The 19,534-nt window shown below is 42.7% G+C and overlaps 1 protein-coding gene across 3 annotated transcripts in view; it reads left to right on the forward strand.

Moving 5' to 3' along the window:
• Positions 1-19,534, forward strand: part of Znf106 (zinc finger protein 106) — a 93,700-nt gene that overhangs the window by 2,936 nt on the left and 71,230 nt on the right. For all 3 annotated transcript variants that reach the window (XM_045157596.1, XM_045157598.1, XM_045157597.1), the window contains exon 2: positions 8,369-8,454. In XM_045157596.1, the coding sequence (XP_045013531.1) occupies positions 8,401-8,454 (54 nt within the window). In that variant the 5' untranslated portion in view covers positions 8,369-8,400. The remainder of the gene's footprint in view (positions 1-8,368; positions 8,455-19,534) is intronic.

A 19,534-nucleotide genomic window follows, 5' to 3' on the forward strand; every position in this document is an offset into this window, starting at 1 on the left:
GAATGAGAATGAGAATATGGGCATGCCAGGGCCTCCAGCCACTGCAAAGAACTCCAGATGCATGTACCGCTTTGTGCATCTGGTTTACATGGGTCCTGGGGTATCAAACCTAGGTCCTTTGGCTTTGCAGGTAAATGCTTTAGCTGCTAAGCCATTTCTCCAGGGCCCTTCCCCACTTTTTTTTGTTAATATTTGATATAGAGACAGAGAAAGAGGAAGACAGACAGACAGACAGAGAGAAAAAATATACAGGTGCCCCACAGCCTTCTGACACTGCATATGAACTTCATATACATGTACCACTTGTGGCCGCTGGGAAATCGAACTTAGACCTTTAGGCTTTAAAAGCAGTGCTGACACACGTGAGTCTATCTTTATATAGGTACTGGAGAGTTGAACCCAGGCTGGCAGGTGCCATTACCTCTGAGCTTTCTCCCCAGCCTCTGTTATTCTTGATTTTTTTTTTTTGAGGTAGGTTCTCACTCTGGCCCAGGCCGACCTGGAATTCACTATGTAATCTCAGGCTGGCCTTGAACTCACAGCAGTCCTACTATCTCTGCCTCCTGAGTGCTGGGATTAAAGACATGTGCCACCATGCTTGGTGTAGGCATGGGTTCTCTTCCAGAGTGGGCCTCAAATCCAATGAGAGAACAGTTCGTTACTCCCATAATAGACAAGCCATTTGTGTATTAGTGTATTGACCTGGCTGGCCAGCTGTGCAGTTTGTAGGATCGACTGCTGTTTGAGACTTGATGACTTCCCCCAGCAGGTTTTATAGCACTGTCCTGCACTATGACAGCTAGTCAGCAGGGAGGAGGCTTCCAGCTCAATTTCTCAATGTCCTTGAGGCAGGATTCCTTTCTTTTTTAAGGTATTTTATTTTTATTTATTTGACAGAGAAAAAGGGGGAGAGAGAGAGAATGAGCATGCCAGGGCCTCCAGCCACTGCAGATGAACTCCACATGTGTGTGGCCCCTTGTGCATTTGGCTAACGTGGGTCCTAGGGAATCAAACCTGAGTTCTTAGGCTTCTCAGGCAAATGCCTTAACTGCTAAGCCATCCCTGCAGCCTGAGGCAAGATTTCTTGTTCATCACTACATGTGTTAGGCTAGTTGGCCTCAAGCTTCCAGGATTCTTTGTCTCTGCCTCTCATCTCATTGTGGTACTCTGGGATTACATGAACTCACACTACCTGTATAAAGCTTTAGCTTTATGAGGGTTCTGGGGATCTGCGTTCAGGCTGTCATGTTGTATATGCAGCATGTGTGTTTACACACCAAGCCCTTTTTCTAGCCCGAGACCTATTGTAGGTTTGAAATATTTGGAGTATCAGTAAGTCAGGATAGATCCATGCAGTATGGTATCTGTAATTATCCAGTTTGAAAGGTTAAAATATATGCTAGGCATGATGGCACACATCTGTAATGACGGTACCTCTGTAGGCTGAGGTAAGAGAGTTGACAGGAGTAGTTGGATGCCAGTCCAGGCAACTGAGTAAGACCTAGTCTCAAAAATCAAAGCAAGGGCTGGAGGATGGCCTAGTGGATACGGTGCATGCCTGCAAAGCCTGAGGACCCACATTTGATTTCCCAATACTGATATAAACCATAAACTAAAATAAAAAAAAAATACAAGGAGAGCCAGGCTTGGTGGTGCATGCCTTTAATCTACCCTGAGACGACATAGTGCAATCCAGGTCAGCCTGGGCTAGAGTGAAGCCAAATAGATGTACAAGAAAAAGCCCTATATGGTGGCATAGACCCTTTTCTTCTCTCTTCCTTTTCTCTTTGTATCTCATCTCTTTCTGGTTTTATGTGGTAGGGTCTTGCTCTAGCCCAGGCTGACCTGGATTTCACTATGTAGTCTTAAAGTGGCCTTGAACTCAGATGATCTTCCTCTGCCTCCCAGGTGTTGGGTCTAAAGTTGTACACCACCATGCCAGGCTGCATAGGCGTTTAATCCTAGCACTAAGGAGGTTGAGGTAAGGATCATGTATAATACAGAGTGAGCTAGCTCCAGGTTAGCCTGGGCTAGAGTGTGACCCTCCTCAAAACAACAACAAAAAAGATAAAAGTAAAACCTGCTTTAACCACTGAACGATCTGTCTACCCACGGTCTTGGTTCTTAGACCTAAGGTTTTGTTTATTTTTGTTTTTTGAGGCATAGTCTTGCTTTGTAGCCTAGGCTGGCTGCCTTAAATTCAATATTATCCTACCTTGGGTTTCTGAGTGCTGGCATTACAGACATGCACCACCATGCCCAAGATGTTCTTATGCTACTTTCTAAAGTCCTAGGTGGTGTTCACATAGATGAAAAAATATATTCTTATGTTTTATAATTATTTGAGCTTAGAACTGGCACACTTTTTTTCCATATACACACAGTAATTTGTTTATTTATTTGACAGTGACAGAGAGAGAAAGAGGCAGATAGACAGAAAGAGAGGGAATGGCCACGCCAGGGCCTCCAGCCACTGCAAACGAACTCTAGACACATGCGCCCCTTGTGCATCTGACTAACGTGGGTCCTGGGGAATCGAGCCTTGAACCAGGGTCCTTAGGTTTCACAGGCAAGTGCTTAACAGCTAAGCCATCCCTCCAACCCCACAGTAACTTTTTGAATATATATATATATATATATATATATATATATATATATATAAATTTTTTTTTTTTTTGCGCTCAAGCCATTTTATTAGACGGGAAGGTGGGCAGGGGCCCAAGACATCAGCGGAGTGCCATGTCCTTCGCAGCGGCGACCTCCACGTCCCCCTCGTCGCCGAAAGGAATATATATTTTACTTTATTCATTTGTATATTTGAGGGAGAGAGAAAAAAAAAAAAAGGCAGAGAGAGGAGAGAGAGAGAGAGAGAAATGGTGTGCCACAGCGTTTGGTTGCAGCAAACAAACGCCAGACGCATGCACCACCTTTTGCATCTGGCTTACGTGGGGGCTGGGGAATTGAACCTGGGCCCTTAGGCTTTGCAGGCAAGCATCTTAACTGCTAAGCCATTTCTCCAGCCCAAATCAAGGCTTTGTGCATGCTAGTCAAGCACTCTACCACTGAGATCTTTTTCTTAACTGGTTGTGGTGGTGCACGCCTTTAGTTCCAGCACTTGGAAGGCAGAGGTGAAGATCACCATGGGTTCAAGGCCACCCCTGAGATGACATAGTAAATTGTAGGTCACCCTGGGCTAGAGTAAAGCCCTACCTTGAAAAATCAGAAACAAAAACATCAAAACAAAAAAAGATCTTTTTCTTTTACTTGTGTGTGTGACATGGTGTATGTGTGGTGCGCATCGTGCGTGTGCCCATGTGGCACCTCATGTGCTCGCCTGTCTGCTCTTCCACCTGCTCTTGTCTGAGCCGGAGTCCCCTACTGTTCCCAGAGCTTGCCATGTTTTTCATAAGCTCCAGCAATTCTCTGGTCTCTACTCCCCTACAGGTGGTGTTAGAGAGGTGTGTGGCAATGCATAGCTTTGTGTGTGTGTGTTGTGTGCGTGTGTGTACACATGTACCTTAAGAATCAAACCTGAGGGGCTGGAGAGATGGCTTAGTGGTTAAGAGCTTGCCTGTGAAGCCTAAGGACCCCAGTTTGAGGCTCGATTCCCCAGGACCCACGTAAGCCAGATGCATGCATCTGGAGTTCATTTGCAGTGGCTGGAGGTCCTGGTGCACTCATTTTCTCTCTGTCTCTGCCTCTTTCTCTCTCTGTCTGTCACTCTCAAATAAATAAATAAAAATAACAACAAAAGAATCAAACCTGAGCAGTGACTTCTCAGGCTTCTTCAGGCCCTTATACTTACAGAGAAAGTAGGCTTAACCACTGGGCTGTCCCCCCCCCCCCCAAATATCTTTACAGATGAAAACTCCTCAAGTTTGTATGGTCTCTTTTAATCCTTCTTGGACCTTGTCATGCTTATTGAATCTTACAATTTATGCCTTTCACCAAGTTTGGTCAATTTGTAGCCATTATATTTTTATTTTTTTCCCTAGTCTTTGTTCTTTCCCCTCCTAGGATTCCATTTGCATGTTTTTTTTTTTTGTCTTTTTGTTTGTTTGGAGTGGGGGTTTAGGATAGGGTTTCACTCTAGCCCACGCTGGCCTGGAACTTTTAATGTTGCCCTCAAATCATTACAGATTTATATCTTTTCTCCTAAAATAAACTTTCCCTTTTTTTAGTAATATTTTATTTATTTATTTATTTGACAGAGAAAGAGGGAGAGAGAGAGAGAATGGATGCATCAGGGCCTCCAGCCACTGCAGACGTACTCCAGATGCGTATGACCCCTTGTGCATCTGGGTAACATGGGTCCTGACGAATCGAACCTGCATCCTTTGGCTTTGCAGGCAAATGCCTTAACCATTAAGCTATTCAGCCCCCTCCCCCTTTTTTGAGGTAAGGTCTTGCTCTAGCCCAGGCTGACATGGAATTCACTATGTAACAGTCTCAGGGTGGCCTTGGACTTACAAGGATCCTCCTACCTCAACCTCCTGAGTGCTGAGTGCTGGGATTAAAGGCATGTGTCACCACGCCTGGCCAGCCTGGGTTTGATTTCCCCAGTACCCGTGTAAAGCCAGATGAACAAGGTGGCATATATGGCTAGAATTTGTGTTTGTTTACAGTAACACTGGGCCCTGGCACACCCATTCTCATTATCTCTCTGGTTGCAAATAAATAAAAAAACCCATTCTTTTAGGGGTTAGATAGCTTAGCAGTTAAGGTCAAGTTTGGAGTTAGTTGCTGTGGTAAGACCATGGTGTCCCAATTTTCTCACGTTTGCATGCTCTCTTGTAAAAAAAATATATATTTTTTTAAAAAAGAAATAATATAGAGATATTAGGTAATGTAATGAAATGTGTTCAAATAGTAAGAACACTGTTGAACCACTAGAAATGTGTTGAACAAACTGTGGCCTCTTTCATTGGTCTTTCTGATATGTTGTCAAGAAGTAGCATATAAACTTATCATTGTGTTAGGGTTTTCAAATCTCCTAAAGAATGAATCCCATGTGAGGAAAGCAGATGTTTATTAGAGCTTGTGGTTGGGTAGAGATAAGAAAGAATGCTTCTTGGGGAGTAGGTTTTAGGTCTTATGAAGAGCATGGGACGCAGAGTATGAATAGGGCTGGAGGGATAGTACCATGGAAAACCTTTTGTTGCTTCAAACCCCAGCAGTCCCCCAACTGTCTATCTCACACTGAGTAGTCCATGGAATTAAGTACATACTTATGAATGGCCCACAGTGTACCTAATTTCAATAACTATAGTGTGATAAAGATATACAAAGTCCTAAATTTCATAGAACTTTAGTTTTTCTTTTTTTCCAAGGTAGAGTTTCACTCTAGCCCAGGCTGACCTAGAATTCACATTTAAAAAATATTTATTTATTTGAGAGGGAGAGAGGCAGATAGAGAGAAAGAGAGAATGGGTGCACCAGGGCCTTTAGCCACTGTAAACGAACTCCTGACACATGTGCCCCCTTGTGCACCTGGCTTATGTGGGTCCTGGGGATTTGAACCGGGGTCCTTAGGCCTCACAGGCAAATTCCTTAACTGCTAAGCCATCTCTCCAGCCCACATTTTTTTTTTGTTTTTTGAGGTAGTTTCACGCTAGCTCAAGTTGGCCCCAAACTCATTGCAATCCTGCCTCTGTCTCATGAGTGCTGGGACTCAAGGTGTCTACCACCATCCCTGACCTAGAAATTTAGTTTTCATTGGAGGAAACAAAGAATCAATGCTGGACTGGAGAGATGGCTTAGTGGCTAAGTGCACTTGCTGCATAAATATGAATACCTGAGACTGCCCAAGTTCAAATATGCAGATCCTACATAAAACAGCTGGGTGTGGCCATGTGCACCTGTAACCTGCATCCTGCAGGGGAGCAGAGACCTGAGTCTGAGAATTGATGGAGCCCTGCAAGCTCTAGAAACAGTGGTCACCATGGCTCAAAACAAGCCCAGGTAGAAGAGCGACAGAGTGGGATACCTGACATTCTACTCCAGCCTCCACTGGAGAGCGCACGGGCTGCCACAAGGTTATATACACATTCATACACTAGCACACAAGCAACAAACAAACAAACAAAAAACTTCCAGGCCTGGGGCTACAGAGTGAGTTCCAGGTCAGCTCCAGCTAGAGTGAGCCCTGCTTTGAAAAACCAACCATACAAAAAGAATAAATAGCCAGGCTTGGTGGCACATGCCTTTAGTCCCAATACTCAGGAGGTAGAGATAGGAGGATCCTTGTGAGTTCAAGGCCACCCTGAGACTACTTAGCCTGGCCTAGAGTGAGACCGTACCTTGAAAAACCAAAATAAATAATAATAATAAAAGAATAGAGCTGTGCGTGGTGCTGCACGCCTTTAATCCCAGCACTTGGGAGGCAGAGGTAGGATCACGTGAGTTTGAGGCCACCCTGAGACTACACAGTGAATTCCAGATCAGCCTGGGCTAGACTGAGACCCTACCTCAAAAAACCAAAAAATAAAATTAAATTAAATTAAAAAAAAATAAAAAAAATATTCGCCACATCATGCACTAGAAGGTACGTGTTTTCAGATACTTTGTTCTGTAACCCCAAATTTATTGGTTTAAAACAAGTATCTTATCATTTTTTGCAGTTTTGTGGGTTGAAAAGATAACTCACAGTGATACTCCTACCTCTGCCTCCCAAGCACTGGGATTAAAGGAGTGTGCTACCACGTCTGGCCAAAAAGAACTTTCTTTATCTGTGACTGATGGTCATGTATTAGTCTTGCTTGGAGTCTGCTGTGCTGTTGGATGCTCAGGAGGACCTTACTTGTTTACCACTTGTTCTCTTCCTCTGTTTTGAAGTGCTTATAGGGAGGGTTAATTTGGGCAAAGGTAGAAGCTGTAGATTTTTGAAGGCTTAGCCTCAAGTTACACAACATTATCACCTTCTATTGGTTAAATGATTCATAGAAGAGGAAAACTGGCTGGCTTTGAGTGGATGATGAAAGATCACATGGCAAAAGAACTTATGGGGTCAGGTATGGTGGTGCATGCTATTAATCCAGCACTTGGTAGGCAGAGGTAGGAGGATCATCGTGAGTTCAAGGTCACCCTGAGATGACATAGTGAATTCCCAGTAGCCCGAGCTAGAGTGAGACCCTACCTGGGGGTGGGGGAGGTGGAGGTATTGTTTTGATTATCTGTAGAAACATGATCAACTCATTGTCATGAAAACATTAAGCAGGTTAATAGGAAACTAGAAGAATGAGGGAGAATGAACAGAACAATTATATAGAGGCTCAGGGGGGACCTCCCCAATGAATGACATTTTTAGATACCTGATAGAAATGTGAATCATGAAAATCATAACAGCATCTTAAGGAAGATTATTTCAGGCACAGAGAACAGGTAATTTAGAAGCACTAAGTTAAGTTCGTAAAGAAACTGCCTGGTTTGATCAGGGAACAGCAAGGAGGGCAATGTGAATGATTTAGAATAATAGAGTGAGGATGTTGTGCTATGGCATTTGAGAGGGAAACAGGCTACCTTTGAGTGGGTGGTGTAGTCATGACAAGAACTTAGAATTTTCTTTGTGAGGGCTGGAGAGATGGCTTAGAAGTTAAGGCATTTGCCTGCGAAGCCTAAGAATCCAGATTTCTTTTTTTTTTTTTTTTTTTTTTTTAGTTTTTCGAGGTAGGGTCTCACTCTAGCCCAGGCTGACCTGGAATTCACTATGGAGTCTTAGGGTGACCTCGAACTCATGGCGATCCTCCTACCTCTGCCTCCCGAGTGCTGGGATTAAAGGCGTGTGCCACCATGCCCGGCTAAGAATCCAGATTTGATTTTCCAGTAGCCTCATAAACCAGATACACAAGGTGGCTAGAGGCCCTGGTATACCCATTCTCTATCTGCCTCTCTTTCTCAAGTAACAAATAAGTAATAAAATATTTAAAGCTAGAATTTTTTTAATGAGATGGGAAGCCACTGGAAAGGTTCTAAGGAGAGATATGACATGACCTAATTTAAATTTTACACAGATTTTGTTCTGAGATGTCTTTGGCTATAGTTTAGAGAAAAGGGCTAGAAAAGAATGCATGGAGTGGACAGGCTAATGCTTTATGGGTAATGATATGTATGCAAGGCAGTGACAATTTGCATGCTTTTCAAGATAGCACTGATAGGGTTTGTTGATGAGCATGAATGTGCAGTGAAAAAGAGAGATCAAGGGTGATATTTATAGGCACTTGCAAAGTTAGAATTTTTATTTATTGAAATGGGAAGGTGGGAGAAAAGCAGGGGAGAGGAAGGGTAGATTGACTTGTAATTTTGGCTATGTTAAGGTAAATTAAAGGTATGTGGGAGGATAAGGTTACTAAATGTTACCTTCTCATTGTAGGTGTGACATTGAGTGCTTCAGATCTGGTCACGATGGTACGAGAACGAAAATGCATATTGTGCAACATTGCATATGGCTCAAAAAAGGTAATAATAGAAGAGGGAGACTAATGGTTTATGACATTCTTTTTCAGAGGCATTCTGTTAATACATGGGTAAAAACTTCTTTCGTAAACTACTAGTCTTAATCCATGGCTTTTGTTGGTGTTGTTTTGTTTTTTCAAAGTAGGGTCTTGCTGTAGCCCAGGCTGACCTGGAATTGACTATGTAGTCTCAGGCTGGTCTCAAACTCATAGTGATTCTCCTACCACTAACTCTAGAGTGCTGTGATTAAAGGCATGTGCCACCATGCCTGGTTTATATTTTTATTTTATTACTGTCTTACGAAAACCAGTTATTACTGGGCTAGAGAGATGGTTTAGTGGTTAAGGTACTTGCCTGTGAAACCTAAGGACCCAAGTTCAGTTCTCTAGTACCCACATAAGCCAGATGCACAAGGTGGCATGTGCATCTGGATTTTGTTTGCAATTGCTAGAGGGCCTGGTGTACCCATTCTCTCTGTTTCTCAATTTCACTGGATACAGATAAGGATCAGTTGGTACACTGCTTGCCTAGCATGCACAATGCCCTGCGTTCAATCTCCAGCTCCATCTAAAACCAAGTATGCAGGTCTGTACCAGTAATCCCAACATTCTGGTGCTAGAAAGAGAACAATCAAAAGTTCAATGTCAAGCTAAGGGAGATGGCTTAGTGGGCAAAGGCACTTGTTTGCAAAGCCTGCAAGCTCTGGTTTGATTTCCCAGTACCAACATAAAACCAGATGTACAGAGTGGCACATGTATCTGGAATTCATTTGCAGTGGTAAGAGCCACTGATGTACCAATTCTTTCCCTTTCTTTCCTTCCTGCTTGCAAAGAAACAAGAAAACAAAAGAAAAACAACTAAATAAATCAAAAAAACAGAATTTACTTTTACCTCAGAGAAATTTGTCAAAATTTGTATTAGCCTTTTCTTACCTTTATTTTTTCCTTTCAAAATAGTGCTGCTAGTTTAAGTACTGAGGATATATTAATTATTATTATTATTATTATTATTATTATTTTTTTTTTTTGAGGTAGAGTCTCACTCTAGCCCAGACCGACCTGGAATTCACTATGTAGCTCAGGGTGGCCTTGAACTCAGGCCAGACCTACTACCTCTGCCTCCCGAGTGCTGGGATTAAAGGCATGCCTGGCTAATTTATTTATTTTTGAGGTAAGGTTTCACTGTAGTTCAGGCTGAGTAGGAATTTACCCTTGCAGTCCATGCTGCCCTGAACTCAAGGCATTCCTCCTGCCTCCCCCTCAAGTGCTGGAATTAAAGGTGTCTGCCACCATGCCCAGATTATTTGCTATTTTTTAAAAGTGTTCTCAATTGTTATTTAAAATTTAAGAACTGGAAAAATCATGGGCTAAGTTATGGAGGAAGGCGTGAATCTAGATATCTAGGAGTGAGACAGTTTTTAAGTGAAATAAAGAAGATACACTTTAAGTGGAAAAGCAGTGTGAGCACAAGATAGAGAGTTGGAATGGAGTTCACAGTTGTAGGCAGAAGTGAAAAGGGTTATCCAGTTAAAACAACAGTATTTGGACAAGTGAGACTATAACTTGTAATAGAAGTTAAGGCAGGAGTAAGCAATGTTGAGTGTTCCAGAGCGTATGTTTTTCTTTTTGCCTATTCAGGATTTAGTTTTAAAGTTTTAGGTCAGAGTTGGACTGAGGATATAGCTCAGTTTGTAGAATGTTGGCCTACCATACATGAAGCCCTAGCTTCAATCCTCAATGCCACATCAAATTGGTAAACACACTCAGTAGATGGTGACAAGAAGGATCAGGAACTCAAGTGGGCTTGGAGAGATGGCTCAGGGGTTAAGGCACTTGCCTGTAAAACCTAAGGACTAGAGTTTGATTACCAAGTACCCATGTAAAGCCAGACGCATAAGGTGATACATTGGTCTGGAGTTTGTTTGCAGTTGCTGGAGGCCCTAATGCACCAATCTCTCCCCCTTCTTCCTCTTTCTGTAACACTCTCAAAAAAATAATTTAGAAAGAGTTCAATTAAAAAGAAGAAAAAAAGAACTGGGTGTGGTGGTACATGCCTTTAATCTCAGCACTCTGGAGGCAGAGGTAGGAAGGAATGCCATGAATTCGAGGCCACCCTGAAACTACATAGTGAATTCCAGGAGGTCAGCCAGGGCTAGAGTGAAACCCTACCAAAAAAAAAAAAAAAAAACATGGTCAGACTCCCAGAACTTGAGAGGCAGAGGAGGGAGGATCATTGAGAGTTCGAGGCCACCCTGAGACTACATAGTTAATTCCAGGTCAGCCTGGACCAGAGTGAGACCTTACCTTGAAAAACCAAAAAAAAAAAAAAAAGAGTTCAAGTTTATTCTTAGCTGCTTAGTGAATTTAGTGCCAGCCTGAGCTACATGAGAGCCTGCCTACCTCACAACAGATAAAGGCTGGAGAGATGGCTCAGGGTTAAAGGATTGCTTGCAAAGCCTGACAATCAAGGTTTAATTCTCCAGTACCCATGTAAAGCCAGGCACACAAAGTGGCACCTGGATCTGGAGTTTGTAGTGATAAGAGGCTTTGTTCCACCCATTCTCTCTCTTTCTTTCTCTCAAATAAATAAAAAAAAAAAAATTGAAAAAAACCAATATTAAAATGGTTAAGAGTTTGTGAAAATTGCCAATATATCAAAATGCCTTACGAGATTTCCCCCTTCTCCAAAAGATGGGGTAAATGAAGTAGATAGAGCAGGCAGTGTTCTAAGGTGTGATATATCAGGTTTTTGTAGAAAAATAGTTCTACAGTATGATGCTGTGATTTTGCCATTTTAAATCTTTCTGACATTACTTCCTTCTCTGGTTTAAAATAGGTTTTCATCTCCACACTTTCCCTTGATCATAAGGAAGTTAAATCAAGGACTGGAATAAGTCATTCTTGTCTAGGGAAAGCCAATTGTATGTTAAGTAAGGAGATGGCATGATATAACTTAAGAAATTAACAGAATAGAATGTTGAGCATGGAGATACATCACTGTAATCCTGGCACTTGGAAGATGAAGGTAGGGTGCTCAGGAGTTCAAGGACATTCTCAGTTACAGTCAGTTTGAAGCCACCTGGGCTACATGAGAACCTGTTTCAAACCCCCTCCTTCGGCTGGAGAGATGGCTTAACTGCTAAGGGGTGTGCCTACAAAGCCAAAGGATCCCAGTTTGATTCTGCAGGCCCCATGTAAGCCAGCACAAGGGGGTACACACATCTATACATCTGCTGCCAACTTTGAAGTAAAACATGTTTAGTTTTTTATTTACTTTTACTTTTTTTGTGTCTGGCTCTGTGTGTGTATTAGAGAATCAAATACAAGCACAGACTTTACAACTAAGTGCCTTTATCACTGAGTGATCGCCCAGCCCCCGCTCTTTTTTTTTTTTTTTTTTTGAAGTAGGGTTTCACACTAGCCCAGGCTGACCTGGAATGCACTATATAGTCTCAGGATGGCCTCGAACTCATGGTGATCCTCCTACCTCTGCTTCATGAGTGTTTGGATTAAAGTTACTCACCACCAGATCCAGCTTTTTTTTTTAATATTTATTTTTTATTATTTATTTATTTATTTGAGAGCAACAGACACAAAGAAGGACAGATAGAGGGAGAGAGAATGGGTGCGCCAGGGCTTCCAGCCTCTGCAAACGAACTCCAGAAGTGTGCGCCCCCTTGTGCATCTGGCTAACGTGGGACCTGGGGAACCGAGCCTGGAACCGGAGTCCTTAGGCTTCACAGGCAAGCGCTTAACCACTAAGCCATCTCTCCAGCCCAGATCCAGCTTTTTATTGTTTTTAGTGTGTGTTTGGTTTTGTTTTTCAAGGTAGGGTCTCACTGTAACCCAGGCTGACTTGGAATTTACTCTGTAGTCTCAGTGTGGCCTTGAACCCACAGTGATTCTTCTGCCTCTGCCTCCCAAGTGCTGGGTTAAAAGCATTTGTCACTATACCTGGCTTCACTTAGTTTTTAATTTTACAAGTATTAATTCTAGTTGATGGCCAATCATTTATGCCTAGAAAGGATAACATGTAAACCTCTGTCAAATGAAACATTTGTAGAATTAGAAAAGAAGTAGGCATCCATAAAATTTCCATTTTAAGGAAGTAAGTTATTTGCATCACAATCTTGTTTATCAGACTGTAGAAAATAAAGTAACAATAGATTATTACACTTTTTCTGACAAATGAAACCATATATGATTAAAAAAACAAACCAACTGGGGCCACCCATGGTGGTCACTCCCTTAATCCCAGTACTTTGGAGGCAGGGATAGGAGGATCACTGTGAGTTTGAGGCCACCCTGATACTACATAGTGAATACCAGGTCATCATGGACTAGAGTTGAGATCCCTACCCTAAAAAAACCAAAAAAAACAAAACAAAAAAAAACCCCACAAAACCCAAAAAAAAACCCACCCAAAACAAAACAATAACAACAAAAAACAGGGCTGGAGATATGGCTTAGTGGCTAAGGTGCTTCCCTGCAAAGCCTAAAGACTCATGGTCGACTGTACAGGTCCCACATAAGCCAGACTCACAGTGATGCAATTGGGCAAGGTTGCACGTATGCACAAGGGGCCGTAGGCATCTGGAGTTCAGTTGCAGTGGTTGGAAGCCCTAGCCTGCCAGTTTTCTCTCTGTCTCTCTCTTAGCCTCGCCTTAAAAAAAAAAAAAAAGTCAGGGCTGGAGAGATGGCTTAGTGGTTAATGGGCTCCTGTGAAACCAGGACCCAGGTTTTATTCCACAGCACCCACATAAGCCAACTGCATAAGGTGGTGCATGCTTTGGAATTTGTTTACGTGACTGAAGGCCCTGGCACACCCATTCTTTCTCTCTGCCTCTTTTTCTGTCTCTCTCTCTCTCAAACAAAATATTTTTTTTCTCAATTTTTATTAACATTTTCCATGATTATAAAAAGTGTCCCATGGTAATACCCTCCCTCTCCCCCTGCCACTTTCCCCTTTGAAATTCCATTCTCCATCATATTCCCTCCCCATTTCAATCAGTCTCTCTTTTATTTTGATGTCATGGTCTTTTTCCTCCTCTTACGATGGTCTTGTGAAGGTAGTGTCAGGCATTATGAGGTCATGGATATCCAGGCCATTTTATGTCTCGAGGGTTTTTTTTTTTTTAAACAGGCAGTCCGTTCAGTTTGCCTCCAAAAACCAACCAACCAAAATGCATTAGATGCTTCTAGTGTAACATGGTGTTTGAATCCTTGTTTTTGATATTGGACGTGCCTGAATTTGCCATTGTGACCACTTGATTATCTGAGAGGCACCTTTTCACATTTAGTGCCTAGCAGGTATGCTTGGAACACTTGAGAAACAGTCAGTGACTGAAGGAGTTAAATTCTTTGCATTTTTATGCTTGTTTATTTTGTGGTTTATGTAATGAAGTGAGGCACCTAGCACTAGTGTATATAGCAATGCTCAAGAGTTGTATCCTTTTACCTAGCACTAGTGTATATAGCAATGCTCAAGAGTTGTATCCTTTTATTACCATGCGTGTATACAACCATTCACTAATTATGGCATGCTAGCTGTATGTACTTTGGAGTGACAAAGGGAATTGTTTGTGTATGTGTCCCTCCTCTTTTTCTTCTCTCTTTTTATTGAAACAGTAAGGTTCTTGTTATTTAGCTATTAAGCTGTCCTCAAACTCAATAGCCTTTCCTTCCGGAATGCTGGTGTATAGGCATATGCCACCATGTTTAGCTCTATGTTGCTATGCCTGTTGCGTTACCATGCTTGTCTGTGTGAATGTTTTAAAATGAAAGCTTTTCAGCCAAGCGTGGTGGCTCGCACCTTTAATCCCAGCACTCAGGAGGCAGAGTTAGGATCACTGTGAGGCTACCCTGAGACTACATAGTGAATTCTAGGTCAGCCTGAGCTAGAGTGAGACCCTACCTTGAAAAAAAAAAAAAAAAGTAAGAAAAAAAATGACCAGGCAGAACCTAGCAGAAGTTAAAACTTTACATTAGGCATAAACAAATCACTTGAGAAGTGGAGACGTGGGTAGTCAAGGTGGATGTCAGTGATTGAGCTGCTAAGGATCCAGGTTTCATTTCTCAGTACCCACATAAGCAAGATACACAAGAGGATGCATGCTTCTGGAGTTCATTTGTAAGGACTGGATGCCCTGGTGTACCCACTTTTTTTTTTTGGTTTTCAAGGTAGGGTTTCACTCTAGTCCAGGCTGACCTGGAATTCACCATGTAGTCTTGGTTGTCTTGAACTCTCGGCAGTCCTCCTATTTCTGCCTCCCCAAGTGCTGGGATTAAAGTTGAGCACCACCATACCCAGCCACTTTTTTTGGTTTTTCGAGGTAGGGTCTCTCTCCAACCCAGGTTGACCCAGAATTCACTACGTAGTCTCAGGATGGCCTCAAACTCCCGGCGATCCTCCTACCTCTGCCTTCTAGACATGTGCCACCACTCCTTTAATCCCAGCACTCAGCAGTCAGAGGTAGGAGGATCACCATGAGTTCAAAGCCACCCTGAGAGTACGTAATGAATTCTGGGTCAGCCTGGACTAGAATGAGACCCTACCTCAAGAAAAAAAAAAAAAAAAATCTCTGTATTTGCAAGCAGATAAAGAGACAGAGAATAGACATGCCAGGGCCTCTAATTGCTCCAGATGGACTCTAGATGTTTGCACCACTTTGTGCATCTGGTTTAACATGGGTACTGGGGAATTAAACTCTGCCTGTTAGGCTTTGCAGGTAAGTACCTTAGCTACTAAGCTATCTCTCCAGCCCCTGGCCTTGAACTCTCTCCCTGACCCAGGTAGGGTTTCACTCTAGCCCAGGCTGACCTGGAATTCACTGTGTAGTCTCAGGTTGCCCTTGAACTCACGGTGATCCTCCCACCTCTGCCTCCTATGTGCTGGGTTAAAGGCGTGTGCCACCATGCCTGCCTGGCCTTGAACTCTTGATTGGCCTACGTCTATCTCTCCAGTGCTGGTACGAGTGGTGTACACAACAGAACAAGCTATGTTGGAAGTACTGTGTTTGTTTCTTTTGAGGCAGGGTCTTACTGTAGCCCAGTATAGTCTTGAACTCACACCAGTCCTTCTATATTAGCCTCATAAGTGGTGGTAAAGTTTGTTTTCTTTTTTTAAATTTTAGAGAGAAACTGGGGTTGGGAAAATGACTAAGCAGTTAAAGATTTGCCTGTGAAACCTAAGGACCTTGGTTCTTTACCCCAGGACCCACGTAAGCCAGATGTACAAGAAGGCACAGGTGTCTTGAGTTTGTTTGCAGTGGCTGGCGGACCTGGTGTACCCATTCTCTGTATCTGCCTCTTTCTGTCTGCCTCTCTCTCAAATAAATAAATAAATAAATAAAAAAACAGAGAGAGAAAGAATGGGTACACTAGGGCCTCAGCCACTGAAATCGAACTCCAGACACTTGTGCTACCTAGTGGGCATGTGCAACCTTGCGCTTACCTCACCCTTGTGCATCTGGTTAAGTGGGATCTGGAGAGTGGAACTCTAGCTCTGGTAAAGTTTTGTTTATTTGGTTTTTCAAGGTAGGGTCTCACCATTCTAGCTCAGGCTGACCTGGAATTCACTGTGTAGTCTCAGGGTGGCCTTGAACTCATGGTGACCCTCCTATCTTGCCTCCTGAGTGCTGGGATTAAAGATGTCCACTACCATGCCCGGCTGGTAAAGTGATTTTTAAATCTCCAACAGAGAGATTCTTATTTTAAAACTGTTCTCTGTAAGGTTCCGAAATGACCAAGACCACGCAGACCACTCTGAGGCAAAGATGAAAGCTTTTATTTGGGAAAAGCACAAGCTGCCAGGACTGACTCTCAAGAGCACAGTCAACACTGATAGTGGGCTATGTAGAGCTCTTCAGTTGGGGAAGGTGAGGAAGGGAAAATAACTACTTTGTTCTTTACCTTAGCCATTTCAAATAGCCAGGGTGTGAGACCAGAAGTGACCAGGTGACCTGGGAGATAAGGTGGCAGAAAACCTAGACCTTGGGCATTGTTAGGCAAGGGAGGGATAATGGCTGGGTGGTTCCTTGAGGAATGTGGATGATCCACTATTTATGTCTGTCGCCCTCCTGCTGTCCTTGGTGACTCCAGTTTTTGGGAGCCTGGCTTGACCTAACATTCCAGCCTTTTTGATGTGTCCATACATATTCATTTAACAAATGTTTACCTCAGGCTATGCCAAACCATAAGTAAGTTGTAGCTTATGATTGAGAAACTTTCAGTTGAGTAAATAAAAATAGCCAAATAGTTAAAAAGTTAAGTGATTTGAGAGATTTTTTTGGGGGGGATTTTTAAAAATATATTTTTTAAATTTTTTGTTCATTTTTATTTATTTTGAGAGCAATAGACAGAGAGAGAAAGAGGCAGATAGAGAGAGAGAGAGAATGAGAGAGAGAGAATGAGAATGGACGTGCCAGGGCCTCCGGCCACTGCAAACGAACTCCAGACACGTGCGCCCCCTTGTGCATCTGGCTAATATGGGTCCTGGGGAATTGAGCCTCGAACCGTGGTCCTTTGGCTTCATGGGCAAGCGCTTAACTGCTAAGCCATCTCTCCATCCCTAAAAATATTTTTATTTTTCTTTATTTATTTGGGAGAGAGAATGGGCTTACCAGGGCCTTCAGCCACTGCAAATTCCAGACCCATATGTCACCATGTACATCTGGCTTATTTGGATTCTGGGGAATCGAACCTGGGTCCTTAAGCTTGTAAAAAAGCACCTTAACTGCTAAGCTATCTCTCCACCGTTGTTTTTTTTTTTTTTTTAATTTTTCATGTGGCTGTGGCTGCCACTGCCCTGGAATTTCCTGTATAAAGCAGGCTACCCTCAAACTTAAAGCGATCCTCCTCTCCCTTCTGAATGCTAGCACTATGCCTAGATGGTAGATGATTCGATGGTTACAGGTGCTTGTTTGCAAAGCCTGATGACCCATGTTCAAGTCCCCAGCATTCACAAAATGCATCTGGTGTTTATTTGCAGTGGCAGGTGGTTCTGTTACACCCATTCATGCTCTGTTTCTTAGTATCTGTGTGTGTGTCTCCTTCTCAGATAAAATAAAAAAAACAATGAGAATTCATTCCGTTTAAATAGGAGGACTGGCCAGATATGGTGGCACATACCTTAAATCCCAGCACTCAGGCAGAGGTTGGAGAATTGCTATGAGTTCAAGGCCAGCCTAGATTATCCTGGTCAGCCTGGACTAGAGGGAGACCCTACCTTGAAAAAAAAAAAAAAAGCTGGGCATGTAAGCTAATTAAAAAATATATATATGATTAAGCCAGGTGTGGTGGCATACTCCTTTAATCCCAGCACTGGGGAGGCAAAGATAGGAGGACTGCTGAGAGTTCAAGGCCACCCTGAGACTACATAGTGAATTCCAGGTCAGCCTGGGTTAAAGTAAAACCTTTCTTATAAAAGCCAAAATAAATAAATAAATAAATAATAAATAAGTAAGTAAGTAAGTAAGTAAGTAAAGAGGGCTTGAGAGATAGCTTAGTGGTTATGGCTCTTGCCTGCTAACTGTCCAGGTCCCTCCTAAGCTAGACAGTGACACAAGCACGTAAGGTTGCACATGCGCACCAGGAGACACCCGTCTGGAGTTGGATTGGAGTAGCTGGAGGCCCTGGCCACCAGTTCTTGATCTCTCTTGCGCGTGCTCTCTCTCTCTTCCTCCCTCCCTCTCTCTCCCTCTCTCTCCCTCTCTCCCCCCCCCTCTCTCTCTCTCTCTCTCTCTCTCTCTCTCTCGCATACACATACACTCACACTAAAAAAATAAATAAATAAGGCCAGCCTGTTGGGCTTCCTTAAAAAATTCAATAAAAATTATAAAACTTTACTTTTTCCTTTTGAGGCCAGTTTGTGTCTACATAGTGAATTCCAGGTCAGCCTGGGCTAGAGTGACACCCTATCTCAAAAAAAAAAAAAAAAAAAATCCCTACTAGTCTTTTCCTAAATTTTCCTAAATTCAAATGCAAAATTATTTCCTATCATTTCTCTCAAAAAAAAAAAACAAAAAAAGCACAAAAAAGAAATTTATTATTTATTTAAGAGAGAATGGTCATACCAGGGCCTCTAGCCACTCCCCCCCCCCCGAAATTTTTATTAACAACTTCCATGATTACAAAGAATACCCCATGGTAATACCCTTCCTCCCTCCACTTTCCCCTTTGAAACTCCAATCTCCATCATACCCTCTCCCCATCTCAATCAGTCTCTCTTTTAATTTTGATGTCATGATCTTTCCTGATGATCTTGTGCAGGTAATGTCAGGCACTGTGAGGCCATGAATATCTAGGCCATTTTGTGTCTGGAGGGAGCATGTTATATGGAGTCCTACCCTTCTTTTGGCTCTTACATTCCTTCCGTTACCTTTCTGCATTAGACCCTGAGCCTTGGAAGGTGTGATAGAAATATTGCAGTACTGAGCACTGCAGTCACTTCTTTCCATCACCATTATACCTTCTGAGTCATCCCAAGGTCACTGCTTTCTGAAAAGAGAAGATTCTCTATCCAAAGTGAGAGTAGCATTAATATAAGGGTATGAACATTAACGGAAGTGCTTACTGGACAGTTTGATAAGCATAGTATATACATTTAGCCAGACAGCAGCAGACGTTACACCCCTAGGGCTCATGACTACCCCTGGTTTAGGATTTTAGTATCAGGAATGTATTCTATCTCATGGAGTGGTCCTCTAGTCCAATTAGAGGGCAGTTGGTTTCCACCATGACAGACATGCCACTATTGCACCCGTTGGCTCATTTGGCCTGACTGGCCAAATATAAGGCTTGCAGTGTCCACTGTTGAGTATCTTCACTGGCGATTTCTCTTTCTTCCATTGAACTGCATGCAGAATGGCTTCTTCTAGCTTTCTGTCAGCTGGTCTACATGGAGGAGGTCATCAGTTTAGTTCCAGCAGGGTTTCTCAGTGCTCTAGCCACTTTTTTTTTTCTTTTAATTTTATTTATTTATTTATTTATTTGAGAGCGACAGACACAGAGAAAGACAGATAGAGGGAGAGAGAGAATGGGCGCGCCAGGGCTTCCAGCCTCTGCAAACGAACTCCAGATGCGTG

This window comes from Jaculus jaculus, chromosome 8 (genome assembly GCF_020740685.1).
Source record: "Jaculus jaculus isolate mJacJac1 chromosome 8, mJacJac1.mat.Y.cur, whole genome shotgun sequence".
NCBI classification, from domain to species: domain Eukaryota; kingdom Metazoa; phylum Chordata; class Mammalia; order Rodentia; family Dipodidae; genus Jaculus; species Jaculus jaculus.